The following is a 25,292-nucleotide window of genomic DNA, read 5'->3' as shown; positions in this document are numbered from 1 at the left end:
GGTGTGTGTGTGTGTGTGTGTGTGTGTGTGTGTGTGTAGCCCAGTGACAGTAAATGATCTCAGTTTTTGAAGTGATGAAAATGCTTTCACCTTCATTTGCAAAAACTAGGTCCATTGAGTAAATAATTCTAGATTGATATGTTATGTACTCTCTAAAGTTTAAAGATACTATTTCATTGTCTTCTGGATTCCATTAACTATTGAGAAGTGAGCTGTCAGTCTTAATATTGGTCTTTTTTTAAGTAATTAAAAAAGGGCCTCTCCCTGCCTGCCCCCAACCACCAACTCTGGCCTCCTTTCAAGATCTTTATCTTCAGCACTCTTCACTTTTTATTACAACGATTCTAGATGTAAGTTTGCTTTTATCTATCCTGCTTTAGGTTTCACTGCGCTTCCTGCATCAGAAGATTCTGGTCTTTAATTCATCTCTGAAATTCTCAGCTGTCATCTCTTCAAATGTTGCCTTCCCCTAGTCTCTGTTTTCTTTTCTGGGGGGAAATCTAAATTAGGCTTATGTTAAATTTCTCATTCTATCCATATTTCCTAACTTTTTAAATATAGCCTTCATTTTGTTAGTCTCCTTGTTTTACTACCTTCAGACTACTTGCAGTGAACAGTCCCTGTTTTTGAAATACGATAATCCAATTTTGTTTTGATGTATCTCTAATGACAGTTATGAGGGTCTATATTTAACTGTAAAAATAACTAATGGTACTTAGGAAGCCTGTTTAATATTTGTAAAATAAATTGGATTAATATCCTTAACATGGCAGCTATGCTCTTATATTCTTGCAGTGAGCCAATGACTTGTAATTCATTACCAGCAAATACAACTTCCATAGTAAAATGCCCTGAAATCTTCCTTTCTTTTGCTTTGGAAAATATAAAGTCTAGAAAGAAGAAAACTCAGAGAACTTTTCTGGCTAAACTAAGTTAATAGTTGACAAAATGCCACCTAAATCCCTCAGGCCTCATATCCTAAGTAAAGCTGAAATTTACCAGTCAAGTATTTTACCATTTAAGCCCTGAACGAAATTAAGAATTTCCTAGGCCAACACAAATACCCTAGACTTTAAGTCCAGAAGGGAGAAATGAATGTTTCCTTATGTTAAAACATTCGATTCCCCTTTGTTCATCTACTACTACTCCAGGAATGAACGTTAGGCTCAAAACAGGGAAAACGGGGGACTGTTGTCATTCTGAAATACCTAAAACAGGCCAGTTTAGAGAAAACATCATCTCCTTCAAAGAAGGAATTTCTCCAGACTTACTGCTTTATTCTCCTCCAGGAAGTATACTAAGAAGGCTGGCTTATCTGGCCATTTATTTTGCTTTCTGAAATAATACTTTGGAAAGATGGCTTAAAGAGTTATTTGAACTTATTCTCATTCAATGTTCAAAATGTCTATGACTGGCCATGGTACAGGATGATCAAATATTAGAGCTGGAATAAATCCCCCTGATTATCATGAGGCCAAGATAATCTTGCAGAAGGAAACGTGGTCCAAAAAAGTTAGGCAACTTGTTTAGAGCACATAGCAGGAAACCCAGAACACAAAACTAGGCCTGCTGGCTTCCTTTTTTTAATCTACCACTTCCTATAATAAAAACTATTTTTACAAAATAACTTTTAAACAAGATAATCCATCGACTTTAGCTCTTGCTAGTTTAATATGTTAATTTTAGAGAATGTGGGAAATAGAAAAAGGAAACTTTTTAACTAGGAAAATTTGATAGTAGTAGTGAATTCAATAAGAGACACAATAGTTTAAAACTGAACACTGGTTATATTAAAAATACACTTTGCCTACATAATTTTAAGAAAATCAATGCATTAGAAGTTTATATAAATAGACAAATGGTATTTTTTTTAAAATAGTAAAAGGCTGTCCATTTATCATGTAAACTGGAAGGAAATATAAGGAAGTCCATTAGAAGTATCAAAACTGAAATGTGCACCCAGTTAAAAGAACATTTTAAAATACATTTAATTAAGATGTTTTGGTTGAGGATTTTCTCTGCTTCATTCCAGACATCCCCAAAGGAGAAGAAACTTGAAACTCAGAAGGAATCCCCAAAGGAGAAGAAACTTGAAACTCAGAAGGACGGAGAATAATAAAAACAAGTGAGTAGGGAACAGGAAAAGGTGGGGAAAAGGCCATTTGGAGGCCCGGGACCTTCAAAATAGTGAGAATGAGAGAAAAGCATGCTACGATATTTGCAAACAAGGAGGCGATGATGAATGGAGAACAATGGGGATGTTTAAAGAGGGGTCAGAGAAATTAGCCTCAAAAAAAAGTAGGAAATGCCTATTTACAGAAAATATTTTGAATCCTAAATATATTTATATTATTTTAGGCTTTTAAAAATACATATAGTTATACTTCAGATATTCTCCTTCTGCTCCCTCCTAAGAAAGAGACTGGCAAGAATCCATTTCAACAATTCCATGCAATGAGAAGAAAATGAACTCCAAAGATATAAGGGGTGGTTTGTCATTTAGACCAGTTGAAATGACAATTTTGAAGCTATTTGATAGGAAAGGTCCTGTTACAAATGTTTCATGCCCATTTAAATTCTAGCCAATTTTCAGTATGGAATAAGTTCTTACAAACGAAACAAATTAGGCAATAGATATGAATACATAATTTACAGAAGAAGAAATACAAAGGGGGGATGAAATTACTTGATGCATCACTGAGTTATTGAAGAAATCCAAAAAACACAATGAGGCCGGGAGCGGTGGCTTATGCCTATAATCCCAGCACTTTGGGAGGCAGAGGCAGGCAGATCACTTGAGCTGATGTCAGGAGTTTGAGACCAGTCTGGCTAATATGGTGAAACCCCGTCTCTACTAAAAATACAAAAATTAGCCGGGCGTGGTGGCCGACACCTGTAGTCCCAGCTACTTGGGAGGCTGACACGGGAGAATAGCTTGAACCCAGGAGGCAGAGGTTACAGTGAGCTGAGATCATGCCACTGCACTCCAGCCTGGGTAACAGAGCTAGACATCATCTCAAAAAACAAACAAAAAGACACAATGAAAAATTTTTTTTCCCCATTACGTTGAAAAATATTAAAAGGTTGATAAACTTAGCATTGTTAAAGATGTGGCAAAATCAGCAATTGCCTGCACTAGTGAATAGCAGTGTGTGAATACATATGAAAGTATAATACTATTTGACATAACAATGGGTCAGTTATAGACATTTACCCTAACTAAATCAGAAATTATAAAATAAATTATGCGGCCGGGCGCGGTGGCTCAAGCCTGTAATCCCAGCACTTTGGGAGGCCAAGACGGGCAGATCACGAGGTCAGGAGATCAAGACCATCCTGGCTAACACGGTGAAACCCCATCTCTACTAAAAATACAAAAATCTAGCCGGGCGAGGTGGCGGGCGCCTGTAGTCCCAGCTACTCGGGAGGCTGAGGCAGGAGAATGGCGTAAACCCGGGAGGCGGAGCTTGCAGTGAGCTGAGATCCGGCCACTGCACTCCAGCCTGGGCGACAGAGCGAGACTCCGTCTCAAACAAACAAACAAAAAAAACTAAAAAAAATAAATTATGCTGGTACATCTATGCAATGGAATACCACATAGCCATTAAAAATGATTATTCATCAACCTATAATTGTATTCATGACATTGTACCAAATAGAATAAGGTTACCAATCAGTATGTATAGTATGATCACTTATATAAAAAACTGTTTATATAGGCACAGAATGTCTAGAAATTCACTAAGATATTAACAGAGATACTACCTCTGGGATCTCAGGGAATTTTTTCACTTTCTTTTATTCCCTACATGTTAGTATTGGTTAAACATTTCACAAAGAGTAAGTCAGTTTTTACAGTTAAAAATAAACAACAAAGCCAATTTTGTTTTAAATATGTTATCCTTCATGGAGGATAAAACAAGTGCTATTAATTAATAAGTGGTCTAGCAGAACTCTACCATCCACTCCTTTTTCTGCCCATTTGTCTCTGCTCAGGATGGATTAAAAACAACCATGATTAAATAAAATAAAAATGACACACAGAGTCTCTCTGTATCATATGCACAGGAAGACAGGGGATTAAACTCCTTAAAAAGAAAACCCAACATTTTCTCCTTCATTAACTTAATTTTCAAAGACAGTAATTAACATGCTGCAAAGTTATTACTGAGTTGCACTTCAAATCCCTATATGCTGTAGTAATTGTGTTCTCAGAAGAAAACCGGCCAAATACTTATACAAATTCAGACACAGTTTTTACAAGCTGCCTTGATAGGCAGATTGGAAGTGATGAAAACTTTCTGAACGTGAAATTTATCTAGTGTAGGTGTTTCTTGAAGTTACTTTAAGCAAAAGCTGGTCTGAGATTAGTCTATTCCCCTAAAATTTCAATAACTTTTTTTTTTTTTTTTTTACCTTTTTTCAGTGAATCTATAGGCAAGTCTCTGCAACTTTGAGTACCTTGTGATTACATTTAAATACCTTTCCTAGTCTTTCAACTAGCTCCTTACAAGATTATCTATTCACCCAGTGGCAGACTCCCCACATAAGCACTATCTAGGTAATGTAAATGTACTTACCATCATTTTTCCCATTCTCTAAATCAGATGTTAATAACAGAAGGTATTTTTTCCTGAAGCACACTTCTCTTTCTACTCCCTTAATAGAAATCAATCATTCCTTTATCAGTGGCAACCCATAATTTATTAGGTACATTTAGAGGTTTACCATCAAAAATGATTATGTAAGAAGTCTTTCCAAAACTTATAATGAAGCTGCAAAAGACACAGTATTCAATTTTTACTACAAGTACATCTTTGCAGCATGCACACATACAAATCTATAAAACACAGACAGCTATGGAATAAAATGCTATCACACATAGTTAAACCTTAACAATTTCATTTCCCAAATAACAAATCCCACAAACCTTTAGTTGTTCATCTACTACTCTTGTAACTTCTCCAGCCATTGATTCCAGGGTCTCCTGAATTGGACTGGATAACAAGCCATTGGCTCCCGCCCAAGATGCACCACCAACATGGTATAAATTTGGTAACAACTGTAAGAGAAATAAAAAAAAACTTCTTTATAACCGAGTAAATATTTCAATCAAAGCCATTGCAGAGTGAATGAGAAGGGTGAAGACATACTGTTAGGCATAATCTCTTCTCAGTCAAAGGCTCTTTGCACAGATTAATAAACTGATATCCAGACTATGGGCATTCATTTTTATTCAATGAGTCATGGCAACCCTAAGAAACACTAGACTGGGTATTAGGAGACTTTCACATTGACCACTTCTGTCATTAAGCAGCTTTGAAACCACAGGAATAATACATTACCCCCTCATGTCTTTTTTTTTTCTTTTTGAGATAGAGTTTTGCTTTTGTTTCCCAGGCTGGAGTGCAATGGCACGATCTCGGCTCACTGCAACCTCTGCCTCCCGGCTTCAAGCGATTCTCCTGTCTCAGCCTCCCAAGTAGCTGGGATTACAGGCACATACCGCTGCACCCAGCCCTGCTTCCTGTCTTAATTTCTTTATCTGGGGTATGAAAGCTGAGCTGCTTTTATTTACAACACTTCTGTCACCAAAAGTGTAGGTGTTTGCCACACCGGACAAGTCTCCAGTTCTCTGCATACACTAAATGGGTGTCCTACAAATCTATTCAATTCAATTCTGACACTGTCTACCCAGAGTTTGCCTCGGATCCTAAAAGTGAAGGACTCAGTCTCACCAGACTATCCCCAATTCAGATGGCAGTCACAGGTCCCAGGTTGTTACTGGTACTTCTAACAAGCCTTAAATTCAAGGGGCTCCCATAAATCCTTTCTCAGGTTCCGTAATTTGCTAAAATGACTTACAGAACTCAGCCAAGCATTTTACTTATGATTACTGGTTTATTATGAAAGATACAGCTCAGGAGTAGCCAAACAGAAGATGTATAGGGTGAAGTACAGAGCTGGGGGAGCTTCGGGGGCACTCTCCAGGTATACAGCCCTCCCAGCATGTTGATGAGTACATCAACCTAAAAGTTCTCTGAAGACTACTGTTTAGACATTTTATGGAGGACCCATTACATAGACATGACTGATTAAATCATTGGCCATTGGTGTCCATTCAATCTCCAGCCCCTCTCCATTTCCATGATTCCAGTGGGTGGAGCTGACAGATTCAGTTCACTAATAACATGGCTGGTTCCTCTGGCAACCTTCCCTATCCTGCAACTTTCTAGGGGCACAGGAAGAGTCACCTCATTAGGATAAACTCTGGTGTGATGAGAGGGGCTTTTCATTAATAATAAAGATGCTATTATCATCTCTGTCACTCAGGAAATTACAGGGGTTTTAGAAGCTCTGTGCCAGGAACCAGGGACAAAGACCAAATATTATAACAAAAGATGCTCCTATCATCCCTATCACTCAGGAAATTACAAGGGTTTTAGAAGCTTCATATCAGGAACTGGGAACAAAGACCAAATATACATTTCTTATTGTATCACGAGAGTATCTGATTGATCTACAGATTCCTCATACTCATGACATTCAGTGATTGTGTGATTCTAACAGCAGAACCAAAACCAGATCTCAGTTTTTCTGACTCACAGTTAAGTCCTTGCTCTACTAAGTCACACACTGGGAACCAAAGTCTAATGTGAAAGAAACTTCCTTTTAGAGGCAACAGAGGGGAGTTTCATGTTATCAGCTTAGAAGCAGAATCATGTGAGCTGTTACTCATTTAAACTACAGCTCCCTCTCAGTTGTTGAGGGCCCAATCACACCCTCTGGAAGTCACACTGGCCCTCTGCTTTTTATTCTGTATCTTCATTATTGGTAATCAGCACAGGTACAGAAAGGAGGTCAAGGCTAATTCACTTCACTTTGCCACTTGTTAGTAAACTTGGAATTGGGTAGAGAGAGAAAGAAAGTTGAAACTGGTTTCTAAAACTAAATTTTATTAAACGCTTTTATTACACCAGACTCTCACACAGCCTGAAGTGAAACTCACCGTTTTAGAGTTCTTAGCATCACGCATGAGCCGCTCTGCTGATTTTAAATCTTCCTGGATAGCATCTCCCCCACAATTTCGTAAGGAGTTGAGATGATCTTGTACTTTCACACATATTCTGTCAATCATCTGCTCCAAACCAGAAAAAGGTAAGCATCCAAGTCAGCCCCGCCGATATTCAGATAGAAGGAAACACAGAATGAAGGAGTATGAAAAAAAACTTCAGCAAACCACAGAATGCATGAGGATGAAAACCTCAAACCCTTCTAACTGGAATCGTTGAGAATGCTGCTTATAAGCAATTATTAATTAACTTTATTCATGCAAGTAACCTTTGGCAACTCTAATGCCAGAAAAAAATTGAAGGCATTTCAGTTCCCTTTCCTGCCTTAGGGAATGCAGCACCTAGAACAAAAGTGAACACTTCTTGATGATTCAGAAGCTCACTTGGTGACATTTTGCTAGATACTAACTCCTTCGTTAACTTTCAGTGAGCACCTTCTATGTGTCAGACATAGAGTTAGGTACTGAGGAAACAGAGAAATAAAATGTGCAACACTGAGACTGTTGCAATGACTACAAAATGATGCCCGACAGTCAGTTGGTCTCAATACTATAGAAACCAGAGTATCTCTTAAAAATCGGTATTTTAAAAATCGATTCAATTACATCAAGTATTTTTCTTTGTAAACTAAGAGCTACCAAAAAACAAAAACAAATGGAGGTTTTATTAAACTGACATAGGTAATAATAAAGTCAGTATCGTCTAGTTTCTATTACAGTAAGATGCCTCCCCTGCCAGGTTAATTGCACCTAAATCATTCTCAACTGTTTTACGGATATAAATACAGAACCCAATGGGAGATGGTGGATCCCTATTGTAGACAAAAAATATTACAAAAGGTAAGATTATGCTCTTCTATACTTGTACTTATACAAAAAAGCATGAAGGAAGCCAAGAAGTCTGAAGAAAAAGATAGCCACAGTGTGGTTTTAAAAATGTCTCCAATATTTTCGTCAGAGCTGCCGGTTGTCTATTTATTTCATGTTCTTAAAAAAATTATTCATGCTTCAAAGACCTTACATGTCAAGAGTCCCCTTCCATCTGATAATTCATTTGGCAGAGGAGACAAACAATATTCTTTTTTTAGTTAAATTCGCACTTCTCTATTTTGAATTATTTGATATCATAACTATAGGAAGCTAAAGTCTGCCCTTCTTCCTCCATAAATTTCAAAATGATAAGAGACTTTTACACACTATTCTGAAGACTTCAAGTCTAATTACAAAGCCCATGTTTACTTGCTGCAGCACTGCCATCTCTCTTGCCTTTTTCTTTGTAAAGTCAGGTTCATAATATCTACCACACCTTCTTTACTAGTGTGTTATGAAGACAATTCAGTAAAATAACACCACTCAAAGCACCTATTACTGATAAAGGGCCAGTAATGCCAAAGTTCATGTATAATAAAAACAGCTCCTATTGCTGTAAAATATATTGAGGTTACATAAGTTAGTATCTTGAGATCCCCATAGGAAAAAGAAGTTATATGAATATTGCTTCTCATATCAAATTCTCTGCCTAAAATCCCTAAAATTTAAGATAAGAAAGTTATGATTCCTGCCTATGATTGTAGGCAGAAATCATATCTTTCTGCATTTACACAATGCCCTGAATAGAGCTAACTATAAGTTTTTAAAAATCTTAATTGATAGAAATCATAACTCTTCTATTGTATTGATCTGTGCTTCCTGAAGCAAAAAGGGTCATCAATAATTCATATTTTACAAAGAATGAATGCCCAATTTCAAGAGACAAATAAGCCACAGACTAAGAAAGAAATTGATATACATTTGGGGCCGCAATAGGCTAATTTGAGAGGCATGTGGATGAGGCACTATAAAGCTGATATCTTTAATCGCCAAGAGAGACCAAAGAGATGCTTGAAATGTATGCCCTTAAGCATTCACCAAAGAGAGAGGGTTTACAGGAACTTAACAAAAACGGTCTTTAAGTAGAACATTTTAAAATGTCATCCAAAAGAAAAATCAAAATTAAGTTCTTCAATTCAAAGGAGACATAAAAATCTCACGTCTCCAAGATTCTTCTGAGCATAGCTCAACAGAACACATGTAGATCCTTTACCATGAAAGAGCTCAAAGCTCAGAAAAGGTAAACTATTTAAGATGACATACAATGATTACACAGAGTACAAATTGAAAATTTTGAAAAAAGTAAATCAAGGGGTTTATTGCTTCCTAATTCATCTCTCAAGTACATAAATATGAAAAATAAACGAGATGCAATCTGAAAGGCTATAATCTCTTGGGTTACTCCATTAGAAGACCTCATAGAAGACGGTTGTGTTAGGGCTGTTTAGTTTAACCTCTCTACTTCACCCTAACCCTATAGTGTTCAGTTTCTCTAAAGCTACACAGAAAAGTTGTTGACTGCCATAGTTTACGAAGTTCAATTCCTTCCAAGAAAATGTACCCTGTCATTCCCAGACATGGTTTTGAGTCTCAATCTGTCTTCTTACATCCATCCTGCAGTTCCCATATCTTCCCCTTGTGAACACCCTGCACAATCATATGATCTCTTCCAGTGACAGTCTTGCACATATTTAAATACACCCATCTTTTCTTCCTTAGCGTTCTTTTCTTCAGGTTTAACATTCCCAGCTCCTTTTCCCATGCCTACACTGACACAGTTCTGCAGTCCTTGACCTCCTTTCCTGTAAGTCACTTCTGCATTCTGTCTTCCACCTAGAACCTCATGAAGTATGCCCTCCTCAGTGAAATGGATTGTAACATAAGAGTGGACTGGTAAGCACAGAGCTGAGCTTCCTTACTGTAGAAAGTTACCTTCGTTAATACAGTACAAGTCAAATTGGTTTCTTTGGCAACTATGTCACACCATTAACTCATATCATACTTGCTGGTGACTACCTAGGCTTTTTCAAATATACTGGGCTATTGAACCCACGTGTAAGAATTACAACTATTAGCAATAAATGTCATCTGTTGTTGCTCACAAGTTGATACAACTGATATCTTACTTCCAGCAAACAGCTTATTCATAGAAAATTTTATCACTCTCCACATCTGTTTCTTTATTCCATTCAATAGAAATAAACTGAACACCTGGCATAGAGGAGATACAGTGTTGAAAAACATTACCCCTTGCCATCAGCAACTTAAAAACCTAGAATTGGGAAGAAATATTCACAATTAACAGTAACGTAAGACACAAAGTGTTACATAATATAATATCCACAAGGACATGAACATTTTATTTTCTTCACTGCTGAATTCCTATTTCTTAAGATAGTGCCTGCCATATCATAGACCTTTACAACTGTTTATTCAATGATAAATGAATGATATAAGCTTTTAAAAAGTTTTAGCCAAAGGAGGAATCACACCTAGGTGAGGTTAAAAATAACTTTTTTTTTTTTTTTAAGCTGAGTCCTGAAAGATTTGTACAGATTGAGAAAACAGAAGGGATTGTTAAGCAAAAGAATGAACCCAAGCAGTGGTACATCCAGACACTATGACTCCTATCTCCTGGTTAGGAACAGAGGCACCTTATAGTGGGAGATCAGATTGGAATAATGGGTTAAGGTAGGATATTATAGCACTCCAGTGCAGGCTAAGAGGTTGAACATGGTGTCCAAGGCACAGAGTGCCACTTCCCCAGCTCTCCCCCACAATTGTGAGCTCTAGAAATCCCTTACCATAAAAACATTCATGGTGGCTCAGCTTCCCTGATACAAAGGGCATGGGCTGTGGAAAGCAGGAAGAGACACGGAAGATGAAAAAACTAGTTCTTGCACTTCTTGTTAAAAAAAAAAAAAAAAAAAAAGACGTAGAAGGTAGTTAGTAAAAAGACCTTAGCAAGAGGGCTGGTAGTATAAATAAAAACAAAAGAAGTATCTTTTGCAGCCACTGGACAGTATATAATGGGTAATGGATGGGGAAAGCAAACGAAGAGTTCAAGATGACTCCAAAGGTTCAACTCTCAGTGAATGATGATGTTCCTGAGTGAAACGGCAAAATCAAGAGTTCAAAAGGATGAGTTTGGTCTTAATGACTGGTATCTCAGAATGCCAAAGGAGTGGAGATGCTGAAAAAAATAAGTCGCAAGATAGGGCTCTCTGGAAAGAAACAGGGACTGAATGGTTAGATCCAGGAGTCATCTACAGATGAGAGAGTTAAAACAGAAGTAAACAGCCAAAGGAAAAGAACACTAAATACAAAGCTTTGAAAAAAGATCCTGCATTGGGGATATGAAAAGAGAAAGAGTTGTGTAGAAAGCAGAAGGTAAGACACAAGAGTGGCAGAACATTCAGAATGGCACATTGTCCAATGAACTAAGAATTGAGTTTTAAGAAAGATGAGATGGTCCATAATAATGATGGTAACTGTAATAATAAAAATAACAGCCAAAAAAACCCATTAATGTTTACTGGTAAGAAGCCAAATACTTTTCAAGCATTATCTCAGTTACTCTTTACAGCACCTTCATAGATGGGTACTATCATCATCCCCAATAAACAGATGAAAAAACTGAGGCTTAAAGAGGTTAGTAAGTGACTAACTTAAGTTCGTACAGATAGGGAATAGCAGAGCCTGGATTTACGTCTGGGGTCATCTGACTTGAGAGCCCAGATTCTTAACCACAATATTCTGCCTCCTTTTATCAAGAGACGAAGAAGGAGAAAAGGCCCTGGCACTTTGTGACAAAGAAACCAATGAAAGAGCTATTTCAGTAGATAAAGAGGGACAGAGGCCATTTTTCAAAAGGTTGCAAAGTGAGTGTTTAACAAAGTTAGGACTGCAAATGTAAAGATGTGCACATGAAAGAGGAAAGGGAATATACCAAGCAAATAGCTGTAAGCAGTAAAGCCCCCTCCCCCGCCTCCTCTTTCTTTCTCTCCTTCTTTCCCTCTTTCTTTCTCTCTCTCTCTCTTTCTTTCTCGGTGAGAAGGCTAAATAGAAGAGCGTGGTGAGTGACAGGCAATTCTGGGCCTGTTTTTATAACTACGGTTTTATTGTAACATTCATTCATTTACATATTGTCTGTGGTGGCTTTCACCGTACCACAGCAGAGTTGAGTAGCTGCGACAGAGATCCTATGGGCTCCAAAACTAGTAAAATATTTACTATATGGCTTTTTACAGAAAAAGTTTGCTGAGTCCTAATTAAGAGGCTTTATCATCTGGAAAAGAAGGTATCAAAAACAAAGGTAGAATGTTGAGTCTTACAAAAATATTTCCTAATCAAAGTCACCAGACAAAAACAAATACAAGCAGTTATGAGACTTCAATATTTCATTAAAACATTCTTTAATGCCTTTGATGTCACCTGAGAATGATGACTGAGAATGATGGCTATTAAGTTGGCAGGGGCATTAGTCACAGAGGGTCTATCCTTTCTATGTTCAGGTTTTTGGAATCTTCAAGGTAAATCTCTCCTGAAGTGACTAAAATGATTAAAGTCTAAAAACTGCTAATCATAATGTCCTAAGAAATTCCCAAAGTGTAAAGGTGGCAATATACCTACTACATAGTGACTCAGATAATTCAGAATAATGCCATCTATGCAGAATTAAACATCCACCAACTGCTCTTGTGTACAATTTTCTCTCAATTGATGAAATGTACTTTTAAGAATAAGCATTAAAGGGTGCTGCTGTAATTTCTTTTGGACGGGCAAAATCTGCTCTGAATTAGGGGGAAAAAGTTGGAAAGATATTATATTAAGAAAAGAAATGCTGAGGCAGGAGAATCGCTTGAACCTGGAGGCGTAGGTTGCAGTGAGCCAGGATCGTGCCATTGCACTCCAGCCTGAGCGACAAGAGCGAAACTCCGTCTCAAAGAAAAAGGAAAAAAAAAGAAAGAAAAGAAAAGAAGTCTTGGGCGGGGCACGGTAGCTCACACCTCTAATCCCAGCACTTTGGGAGGCCATGGTGGGTGGATCACTTGAGGAGAGGAGTTCGAGACCAGCCTGGGCAACATGGTGAAACCCTGTCTCTACTAAAAATACAAAAATTAGCCGGGCATGGTGGTAGGCGCCTGTAATCCCAGCTACTCAGGAAGCTGAGGGAGAAGAATTGCTTGAACCCGGGAAGCAGGGGTTGGCAGTGAGCCGAGGTTGCGCCACTGCACTCCAGCCTGGGTGACAGAGTGAGAAGTCTTCATTATTGTAGCTCATAAAGGAACACAAGACAAAGTTTCAATGTAACTATCATTGCTTTTCATATTAAACACAAAAACCTGTTAATAATAGTAAACCATAAAATACTAGGCTAGTATTAGTTCTTTGCAGGAAAATAAATTAGATTTTTAACGGACTGGTAAGGTCAAAATGATGGCTTTCTTTATCAAAAGTCCTGCTACTTCACCAGTACAACTTTTCTTCTCAACACATATTGGCTTACTTTTTCTTGCTTAAACAATGCATATTTACTGTAAAACATTCAAACCATACTGAGAAGTGTAAGAGAATAAAATACACCTTTCATATCACCTAAAATAACCATCATTAATATTGTGACGAACACCCTTTCACATGTCTCTATGCCTATCTATATAGTCATCCATATTTTACCTAATTGGAATATTATACATGACATTTTTATGATGGACATCTTTCTTTCATTCTCTGTTAAGAAGCAGCAACAAAAAAATTAAATAACATTTTTAACAAGGTAAGAAAATAATGTGAGTCATTCAACATGGTCTAAAATGACAAAAATTTCCCTACTAGTCAATTATTTTCAATTTGCAGAGAAAAATTCTTTTTTTTTTTTCTAAAGCCTCTAAATTTCTAATTTCTCTAATTTCTTCTAAGCTTCTAATTTCTCTAAAGCCTCTGTTCCTTTAATTCCTCTGGTGGCTTCCATTTTAAATTTAAATAGGATACTTATTTTTATGTTTTTGATTTATGAATTATAGAAAACAGCAGTTAATTCCATGAAATAAAAACTAAACATTTAGCATACTTACAATACCATTCAACTTTCTCCCTCTTAAACTTCTAATTTTAGTATCTTTCATTACCTTTACATTATTGTGATTTTCAACATTTACAATCTGTTATGTAGCAATAATTAAGATTGCCATTCAGATGGATTAGAGACTTAAATGTTAGACCTAATACTATAAAAACCCTAGAAGAAAACCTAGGTAATACCATTCAGGACATAGGCATGGGCAAGGACTTCATGTCTAAAACACCAAAAGCAACAGCAACAAAAGCCAAAATTGACAAATGGGATCTAATTAAACTAAAGAACTTCTGCACAGCACAAGAAAATACCATCAGAGTGTACAGGCAACCTACAGAATGGGAGAAAATTTTTGCAATCTACTCGTCAGACAAAGGGCTAATATCCAGAACCTACAAAGAACTCAAACAAATTTACAAGAAAAAAACAAACAACCCCATCAAAAAGTGGGCAAAGGACATGAATAGACATTTCTCAAAAGAGGACATTCATATAGCCAACAGACACATGAAAAAATGCTCATCATCACTGGCCATCAGAGAAATGCTTGTCTAATATTAAAATTTTAAACCCTCTAAAATGTAGTTATAAAGTTGTGATTATGGCTGCCCCAGAGAAAGACATGCCAATCCCATGTCCCTTAACCCCGTAGCTCAAAGTAGATTTTCCCAAAGCAGCGATTTTTAAAAACTTTCTTTCAGCTTGTAAAACTTCTATGATTTCATATCTGCTATCATATCCTATTTATACCTCATATTGCATACTTTCCTGTTTGAGAATTTATTCAAGTAACTTTTTTTCATATATGGAATACAAAGGGAATAGATTTTCTGAGTTCATGTCTGAAAACAGCTAGGTATACGATTCTTGGTCCAGAATAAATCCATTTCCAAACTAAGAAGACATTACTTCGTTTACATATACTAATTGGGATTGATGCTAAGAAATGATTCTAGTTCCCTTGTAAGATAGCCCATTTACTCCTTCTGGAACTTTTTTTTTTTTTTGAGTCAGAGTCTCACACGCACTTGGCCCACTGCAACCTCTGCCTCCCAGGTTCAAGTGATTCTCCTGCTTCAGCCTCCCAAGTAGCTGGGAGTACAGGTCTGTGCCACTACGCCTGGCTACTTTTTCTTTTGTACGTTCAATAGAGACAGGGTTTCACCATGTTGACCAGGCTGGTCTGAAACTCCTGACCTCAAGTGATCCACCTGTCTCGACCTCCCAAGTGTTGAGATTACAGGCGTGAGTCACAGCATCCGGCCTGGAACTCTTTAAGATTTTTTTTTCTTTATTCTAGGTGTTCTGAGATTCCACCAAGATATATTTAGGTGTGGATCCCTTTGCCCACTCATTCTGATCAATTCTAGTGGGCTATATCAATTCCACGACTCATATGAAATGGTTTTCTATTATTTTCTGTTCTCTAATATCTCTCATTTTTATAACAATTTTGAAGCTCCATTAGAAGGCTATTGATTATTCTAAGTCAATTAACCACTTCACTTACTTTGCTTTCCTATTTTTAATCTTTGTCTTTTTTTTATTATAAGCTATAAAGATTTGCTCTACTTTTTCTTCCAGAGGACCAGCTTAGTTTGGTCCTATCAGTTTATTTAATTCTGTACCAGAGTATCATAATTTTAATTGTTAAGCACTGTTCTTATTCTCTGACTACTCCTGTTCATAGCAGCCTATTCTTATTTTATGGACATATCATTCTCTGTAGTCCCAATGAACTTACAATGACAATTTTTTTAAAAGCTCTCTGCTGTACTCTGCATTATCTGAGCTCAATTCCTTTGTTCATCTTGCTCTTTGACACATAAATTGCTTTCCTCAAATAGCTTGTGATTTTTGGTTTTGGTTAATTTTTTGAAAAGAAATATTTCACATTTTTTTTAATTATTATAATTCCGTTTCCTTGGTAAAGCTGGGTAGAGCGAAGAGGAATGCAGTATAAGAGAAAAACACCTCAGTTTCTCTTCAGCATGTGTTAATTAACATTCATCATACTTTTCTTCGAAAGAATCTTGGAATTTTTTTTTTCTTTTTTTAATGAACCTGACATTGTCAACATAAAATCTGAGAATCTGTATTCTACCCATGGAAGTGTGAAGGAATAAAGAGAAAGGAACAGAATGTCTCCAAAGTAGCAAATTTGATCACTTTCAGATTTTGTTATCTATTATAACCAAAAGTTCCTAATATTTGTATAGAAACCTATCTTACTGGCAATTGTTGATTGATAATTAAAAGTGCATATTTAGCATTAGAATTAGCCTACCTTTTCCTCCTTCAGTATCTTCCCTAAAACTCTACTTAGATTTGTTGTCATTTTCAAAAACTAGTTCTTATTGACCCGTTGGAAATGATTCAAACGCTAGAAGTCTTTTGCTCTCAGAGGGTCAGTTAAGAACAGAAGGAGAAGTCACAAGCACTGGCTCGCTTACCTGCTGGGTGGTGCTGGTGACAATACCCTGCTGCAGGCGGTAGGCCTGCTCTTGAAGGTATTTTCTAGTCTCGTGATTTCGTAGCAGGTAGTTTTCTATCTGGAAATAAAGCACAGGTATCCCTCAAGAATACATTTCAACCCAGCAGAGAATAAAGTACAAGTGAAAGAGTCAGTTGCTGAACTTAAAAAGCAAAGCGCTAATACATACATCCTGCCAGTGCCTTGACCCCACAAAACACACGGGATGGAGAAACTGGCTTTCATTGTGAGTACTGGTGGTATTAGTTAGAGATTCAACTTGCAGGTAATTGGAGTAATTTTTGTGTAACTCGGTAGTTAAAAAAGATAAGCAGCTTTTTAATTGCCTGCAGGGTCAGAGACCCCACTTCGCGACTTTTCATCACTTTCAGCACACAACCTCAATCCTTCTCTCACATGAATTTTTAACTACCCAACAGTTCAGAAGTTAAATAAATATCCCCAAGGAATAAGGGTAGTGCTCTCTGAATCTCTTATAGCCTTATTCCAGCTGTAGAATGTATCAGCACTTAGAAAATTCTTTATTTTAACGTAAAAAGAGACAGAATCGCTAATACATTTGAAGGATCCAGTCTGGTACAACTCAAAGACATATACTAATTTCATTAACCCATCAAATTTTCATATTTTCTCAAAAACAGGACTGAATTATTAAAATTATAGCAAATAAAAAATGGATTTCTGTATTTTTATACATAGATTATCTACTATGAAAAATTCAAAGGTACAAATAACTAGATTAAAATAAGCATTCAAGAAGAACAATATGTAATAAATACATATTTAACAAAAATACAAGGTTAACTATTAAGAATGATAGGTACTATAAAGATGTTTTTAAAGGAATAATCTGAGGTTGGTAAATTTTGTCATCTATTTTTTTAAATTTGCTCTTTTTGTTTGTTTTTAGTAACATCACTTAACCATTTGGCTTTTAATTTGTCACAGCAGTTCCCTGGTGAAGAACTTCTAATAACTGCGAAGCTCTAAGTATTTTTACATTTTAATTTTTATTTTCCATATGCTAAAATGACTACTACTTAATATCAATTAGAAACTATTAAAATACAGACTATAATTACGATCATCCCTTGAAAATATAAAGCAGAACAAAATGTAACTTTCCATTAAACATAAATGAAGAAATTATAAAAACGAAAAGATACCTGAAATGAAACATCATTAAAGTGACACATTAATGCCTTGACAGTATATTACATTACTTTCTCTTGCTGCTTCCCAAGAAGTCATCTCTTTCCAAGGTGACATGACTATCAATGCAAAATATTTTGCTGGAAAGATTCTTGCTTGAAATGTATGACAGGCACACACCACCATCCAGCTTCCGGTCCTTTTGCTTTATTAATTCTTATACATTTGGCCTCACTGCAGCACTGGCTGTGGCTGGGTCTGAGAAAGTTTGCTTTTTCAGAAGGCTCATCTCACACACAGGCAGTACATCCAAGGCTGGCTCATGCCTTCCAGACATTTCCCCAGATGCACCAGTGGTGCTTTATAGACTTAAGCCAGGAAGGAATTTTTTTTTAAAGTAATACTCTAAAGCTTGCTTCTAAAAACCAGTTCAAAAGGAAGAAACAGTAACAATTTTCAAGTGACTTTAATATCAGGTCTGTATACACCACCACCAAAATTATTTGCATCTTAGATTAATAGGGTAAACTTTGCTTGCATGTACCATTTCAGACTGAGGACAGAAAATCCACCTCCTGAAGGACCAAAGGGGTCATTATCATGTTTACTGGGCTCCCCTGGACAGTTGAGAGCAAGCTGGGAGATAACCTAGAGCTAGTTAGACATCGCTGGTCCCACTGCTGAAAACAGAGCAAGAAGCAAAAACGAAACAAAAAAATCTGTATTTTAGTAAAGGAATCTTGTGTGTGTGTGTGTGTGTGTGTGTGTGTGTGTGTGTGTGTGTGTGTGTTTAAGATTGAGTATTGAATCACAGTAATTTTTTCTTCAGTAGAGTAAAACTAAATAGTCATTTCTTTTCCAGAAGACAAAAATCTACCTGTTAAAATAAAAACAAATATATAAGAACACAGCAAGTTTTACAAGAAAAACCAATAGGCTGGGCGTGGTGGCTCACGCTTGAATCCTAACACTTTGGGAGGCTGAGGCAGGAGGATCACTTGAGCCCAGGAGTTGGAGACCAGCATGGGCAATGTAGCAAGATCTCATCTCTACAAAAAATTAAAAAACTAGCCAGGCATTATGGCTTACTCCTGTAGTTCTAGCTACTCAGGAGGCTGAAGTGGCAGGATCACTTGAGCTCAGGAATTTAAGGCTACAGTGAGCTATGACTGCGCCACTGTACTCTGGCCTGGGCAACAGAGTGAGACCTTGTCTCAGAAAAAAAAAGAACAGAAGAGGAGAGGAGAAGAAAAGGAAATGAGAGGTGAAGGAGGGGAGAAGAACAGGAGAACGAGAGGGAAGAAGAGGGGAGGGGAGAGAAGAGAAACCAATAAATACAAGCTTTAAAGTCACCTATTTTTTTATTAACAAAGTACAAATGTTACAGTTAACGTATCTGCATACTTTGTCCTGAATGTCTATTTTCTGTACCTATTTTCAATTTTCTGGCCTGTCAATTATGTGTTAATATAGTAGGATTCATATCTACCATGTTTGTAACTGTTTTCTATTTATTACATTTGTTTTGTTTCTTTAAGCATTTTGTATGGTTACATTTCTCTTCTCTCCTAGTTTATCAATTACACTCCTTTTAAAAAAGTTTTTAGTGTTTGTCTCAGTGTTTGCAATATGCATTTATAAATAATCCAAGTCTACTTTTAAATAATGCTATATTGATTCATGAGTAGTGTAGGTACCTTATAACGTAAGATTGTCAGTTCCTTTTCCATCCTTTATACCACATTCACCCAGTCCATTGTGGTTATTACTACTCTAAAAAACAGTCATCTATTATATCAATTCATAATAAGAAAAATATATTACCTTATTTTATTCCCTCTGATGCTCTTCCTTTCTTTATGCAGATCCAATTTCTAATCTGTATCATTTTCCTTCTCCATGAAGAACTTTTAATATTTCTTGCAAGATAGATCTACTAGTGCTATATTCCCTCAGTTTCTGTTTATCCTAGAAAGTCTTTATTTCTCCATTACTTTTGAAGGATAATTTTCCTAGATACAGAATTCTAGGCTGCTAGGGGTTTTTTGCGTCAACACTTTAAATATTTCACTCCACTCTCTTCTTACTTACATGGTTTCTGACGAAAAGAGTAATTCTTATCCTGGTTTCTCAATACACAGGTGTTTTTTTAGTCTACATTCTCTAAAGATTATCTCTTTGTCGTTGGTTATCCACATTTTGAATTTGCTATACCTATGTGTGCTTTCTTGGTATTTATCCTGCTTGGTGGTCTCTGAGCTTTCTGGATTTGTGGTTTAGTGTCTGTCGTGAATTTCAGAAAATTATCAGCCATTATTACTTCAGATATTTCTTCTGTTCCTTTCTCTCTTTACTTTCCTTCTGGTATTCCCATTAGCTGCAAGTTTCATCTTCTATAATTATCCCACAGTGCTGGGATAGTCTGTTGTTTTCTTTTCTTTTTTTTTTTTTTTTTTTTTTTTTTTCAATTCAGTTTGGGAAGTTTCTATTGAAGAATCTTAGAGATCAATGATTCTTCCCTCAGCCATGTCCAGTCTACCAATAACCTCATCAAAGGCATTCTTCATTTTTGTTATAGGTTTTTTATCTTAGCATTTCCTTTTAATTTTTTTTCCTTAAGAGCTTTTATCTCCTGCTTACATTACCCATCTGTTTTTGTATGCTGTCTGCTTTTCCACTAAAGCCCTTAACAAGTTAATCATGGTTATTTAAAGGCTCTGATAATTCCAAAACTGGTATCACATATAAGTCTCGTTCTGATGCTTGTTTTGTCTCTTTCACACTGTGCTTGTTGCTTTTTAACATGCTTTGTAATTTTTGGCTCAAAGCTGAAAATGATATATCTGGTAATACAAACTGAGGTAATCAGCCTTTTAGTGTGAGGTTTTATATATTAACTGGCTAAAAGCTGGGCTCTGTTTAGTATTTGTTGTAGCTGTATGTGCCAGAGGCTTTGATTTCCTCTAGTGTTTTTGCTTTTGTATCTCGTTATTTTGGGGTTTCCCTAGAAATTCTTTCTTAATTACAATCTGTGTCTTGCAGTTTGCTCAGTTGTAATCCACTGTTATTTTATTTGATGTGGTGATAAGGTGTTAGGAAGGGGAAGTATTCTATAATCTTATGATTAGCTTTTATTTGTTTGTTTGTTTGTTTTTAAGCAATCCTGGTCCCTGGGCTATGGCCTTCAGAAATATTTCTTATCCTTTTTAACCCTATCCCTTATGTGAGACAGAAAGGCTAGAGAGGGAGGGTTGTTTAATTATCTTTCCCCTGTTCAGGTAAGATCCTACTAAAGTGGTTTCTTTGGCTGGTAGACCTTTGTTATTTAGAACAGAATGCTCTGAGTATATTTCAAAATAGTTATTTTCCTCTTCCCCTTGCCAGAAAAAAAAAGGAAATTTCTCTCCAATCTTAACTGGGATAGCCTGATGGGACTCACGGAAGTAAAATCCATGAAAGGGTGGGGGTTCCCTAAAACTGGACCCCTAGGAGTTTTCAGGTCTCAAGCTAGTCTATGCTAAGACTCTGGCAATTCATCACTTACTGTTTAAGTGCTCCTATAAGTTATTATTCTACTAGCTTCTGCTCCTGGCTGATCTTGGCTATGATTCACTGTGATTCTCTGCACCTCTCTTTCCAGTCCCCAGTTTTTCAGGGTGATAGTTTTCCTTGTGGCTTAAGTTCTTTGACAGATCTAAGGAAAGTCATTGATTTTCTGTTTGTTCAGGCTTTTTTGCTGTTGTGAGGATGGGAGTGATAACTTCCAAGCTCTTGAGAGTTCAAATCTGAAACCAGAAATCTGGTTTCTCTAGAATATGTCATTCTTTCAAAGCTGATTAGTATCCTATTGGAAATTATAAAGATATCTAATATTTTTATGTAGCTTTTCACAAACTGCTTTTCACATATACTGTGTCACTGGATCCTCACGGTCACCTTAGGCAAATTAATCTTCCTGCTCTTTGTTTTCCATATCTGTAATAATAGAACCTACTGCATCGTTTTTTAAGGAATACATGTATTAATTTATGTAAAACATTTAAAACAGTGCCAGACACCCAGTAAGAATTATATATTGTCAGCTAAACCATTATTGCAAAGTTTTATTTTTCCTATCTATATAGTTGAAAAAAAAATAAAGTTCAGAAAAATTGAGTAACTTATTGAAGGTTATGGGAAGAGTTTAATTTTAAGTCAGATATTCTAAATTCAAACCTTGATTTATTTTGCCATACTACAGCTTTTCCCTCTCCCATCTCCAATCATATTGTCTTCTATTCAATATATGCCTAAAAAGTATTCAAGTGACCAAGGCATGGTGGCTCACGCCTATAATCCCAACACTTTGGGAGGCCAATGCGGGAGGATTGCTTGAGTGCGGGAGTTTGAAACCAGCTTGGGCAACATAGCGAAACCTCATCTCTATAAAAAATTTGAAAAATTAGCTGGGCATAGTAGCATATGCTTGTAGTCCTGGTTGAGATGGGAGGATCACATGAGCACAGGTGGTTGAGGCTGCAGTGAGCCATGACTGCACCACTGCACTCCAGCTTAGGCAACACAGTGAGACCCTGTCAACCAATCAATCAATCAATGAAGTATCCAATCATACACACCAGGCACTGTGCTAGCTGTGAGAATAAACAAGATGAAAAAATACATAAGCTCTGCCTTCAAATAACTCATAGACCATTAGGAGAAAAAAACATGGAGCCAGGTAACTTAAATCAATGTTGCAAGGCCAATGACAGAGAGGAGCACAGGAAATCCGAAGACCATACACCTAAGGAAGGAAAGGGCCTCTGAGAAGTCTTCCTAGATGAGCTGACACTTATTTCAATCTCAACAGACCTGCATGGTAGTCAGGAAAGAAAAAGGATGTGTGGAACATAGCAGGGACTCTCAAACTTTACAAACACCAGGAAAGCTTGTGAAAACACAAATGCTAAGTCCTACCCCAGTTTCTGAGGCTTAATAATTTGCTTTTTTCTTTGACAAAATTCAATAGCCCTTCATGTTAAAAACTCTCAATAAATTTGGTATTGATGGAACGTATCTCAAAATAATAAGAGCTATTTATGGCAAACCCACAGCCAATATCATACTGAATGGGCAAAAACTGGAAGCATTCCCTTTGAAAACTGGCAAAAGACAGGGATGCCCTCTCTCACCACTCCTATTCAACATAGTGTTGGAAGTTCTGGCTAGGGCAATCAGGCAAGAGAAAGAAATAAAGGGTATTCAGTTAGGAAAAGAAGTCAAACTGTCCCTGTTTGCAGATGACATGATTGTATACTTTAGAAACCCCATCGTCTCAGCCCAAAATCTCCTTAAGCTGATAAGCAACTTCAGCAAAGTCTCAGGATACAAAATCAATGTGCAAAAATCACAAGCATTCTTACACACCAGTTAACAAACAGAAAGCCAAATCATGAATGAACTCCCATTCACAATAGCTTCAAAGAGAATAAAATACCTAGGAATCCAACTTACAAGGGATGTAAAGGACCTCTTCAAGGAGAACTACAAACCACTGCTCAGTGAAATAAAAGAGGACACAAACAAATGGAAGAACACACCATGCTCATGGATAGGAAAAATCAATATCGTGAAAATGGCCATACTGCCCAAGGTAATTTATAGATTCAATGTCATCCCCATTAAGCTACCAATGACTTTCTTCACAGAATTGGAAAAAACTGCTTTAAAGTTCATATGGAACCAAAAAACACCCCACATTGCCAAGACAATCCTAAGCCAAAAGAACAAAGCTGGAGGCATCATGCTACCTGACTTCAAACTATACTACAAGTCTACAGTAACCAAAACAGCATGGTACTGGTACCAAAACAGAGAAAGAGACCAATGGAACAGAACAGAGCCCTCAGAAATAATACCACACATCTACAGCCATCTGATCTTTGACAAACCTAACAAAAACAAGAAATGGGGAAAGGATTCCCTATTTAATAAATGGTGCTGGGAAAACTGGCTAGCCATAAGTAGAAAGCTGAAACTGGATCCTTTCCTTCCTCCTTATACGAAAATTAATTCAAGATGGATTAGAGACTTAAATGCTAGACCTAAAACCATAAAAACCCTAGAAGAAAACCTAGGTAATATCATTCAGGACATAGGCATGGGCAAGGACTTCATGTCTAAAACACCAAAAGTAACGGCAACAAAAGCCAAAATTGACAAATGGGATCTAATTAAACTAAAGAGCTTCTGCACAGCAAAAGAAACTACCATCAGAGTGAACAGGCAACCTACAGAATGGGAGAAAATTTTTGCAATCTACTCATCTGACAAAGGGCTAATATCCAGAACCTACAAAGAACTCAAACAAATTTACAAGAAAAAAACAAACAACCCCATCAAAAAGTGGGCAAAGGATATGAACAGACACTTCTCAAAAGAAGACATTCATATAGCCAACAGACACATGAAAAAATGCTCATCATCACTGGCCATCAGAGAAATGCAAATCAAAACCACAATGAGATACCATCTCACACCAGTTAGAATGGCAATCATTAAAAAGTCAGGAAGCAACAGGTGCTGGAGAGGATGTGGAGAAATAGGAACACTTTTACACTGTTGGTGGGACTGTAAACTAGTTCAACCATTGTGGAAAACAGTGTGGCGATTTCTCAAGGATCTACAACTAGAAATACCATTTGACCCAGCCATCCCATTACTGGGGATATACCCAAAGGATTATAAATTGTGCTGCTATAAAGCCACACGCACACATATGTTTATTGCAGCACTATTCACAATAGCAAGGACTTGGAATCAACCCAAATGTCCATCAATGATAGACTGGATAAAGAAAATGTGGCACATATACACCATGGAATACTATGCAGCCATAAAAAAGGATGAGTTCGTGTCCTTTGTAGGGACATGGATGCAGCTGGAAACCATCATTCTCAGCAAACTATCGCAAGAACAGAAAACCAAACACCACACGTTCTCACTCATAGGTGGGAATTGAACAATGAGATCACTTGGACACAGGAAGGAGAACATCACACTCCGGGCCTATTATGGGGAGGGGGAAAGGGGGAGGGATGGCATTAGAAGATATACCTAATGTAAATGAAGAGTTAATGGGTGCAGCACACCAACATGGCACATGTATACAAATGTAACAAACCTGCACATTGTGCACATGTACCCTAGAACTTAAAGAATAATAAAATAATAATAATAATAATAATAATAATAACTTGCATTTTTAATGAGTTCCTTGACACAGGTCAAAACAAAAGAGTTGGCCAAAGATGAAGTAGGAAGTGTATAGGAAGTAGATTCTGAACAGAATTTCCTGCTGTGTTACAGAGACCCAGCTTTATTTATCCTGAAAGCTACTAGGAAGGGATAGAGTGAAGATTTTAGTCTGCTCAGATTTACCATGAAATAGGATGGCTATTTTTTTTATTGCAACATGTAAAGCTGACAAGAGGAGGCAAATGTGGCAATAATCCTGGTAAGAAATTATGAGACTTGAAGGAAGGTATCCATAATGAGAACAGAGGGAAGAAAAGCTAATGAAGGGATTTATGCTACGTGATGGTAGACTTGCTGATTGATAAGCTAAGGAAGAAATGAGAGAGGAA

General features: G+C 36.9%; 1 protein-coding gene across 5 annotated transcripts in view; it reads right to left on the bottom strand.

The window, feature by feature from the left end:
• The window catches only part of CARMIL1 (capping protein regulator and myosin 1 linker 1), a 342,321-nt gene that overhangs the window by 75,995 nt on the left and 241,034 nt on the right, over positions 1-25,292 (bottom strand). For all 5 annotated transcript variants that reach the window (XM_073005696.1, XM_007973527.3, XM_073005695.1 and 2 more), the window contains exons 24-26: positions 16,475-16,573; positions 7,010-7,138; positions 4,931-5,062 (exon numbers count right to left, since the gene is read on the bottom strand). In XM_073005696.1, coding sequence (XP_072861797.1) covers positions 4,931-5,062; positions 7,010-7,138; positions 16,475-16,573 — 360 coding nt within the window. The remainder of the gene's footprint in view (positions 1-4,930; positions 5,063-7,009; positions 7,139-16,474; positions 16,574-25,292) is intronic.

Source organism: Chlorocebus sabaeus, chromosome 17 (assembly GCF_047675955.1).
Source record: "Chlorocebus sabaeus isolate Y175 chromosome 17, mChlSab1.0.hap1, whole genome shotgun sequence".
Taxonomy (NCBI): domain Eukaryota; kingdom Metazoa; phylum Chordata; class Mammalia; order Primates; family Cercopithecidae; genus Chlorocebus; species Chlorocebus sabaeus.
The sequence above is the reverse complement of the archived record's forward strand: the minus strand, read 5'-3'. Positions and strand labels throughout refer to the sequence as shown.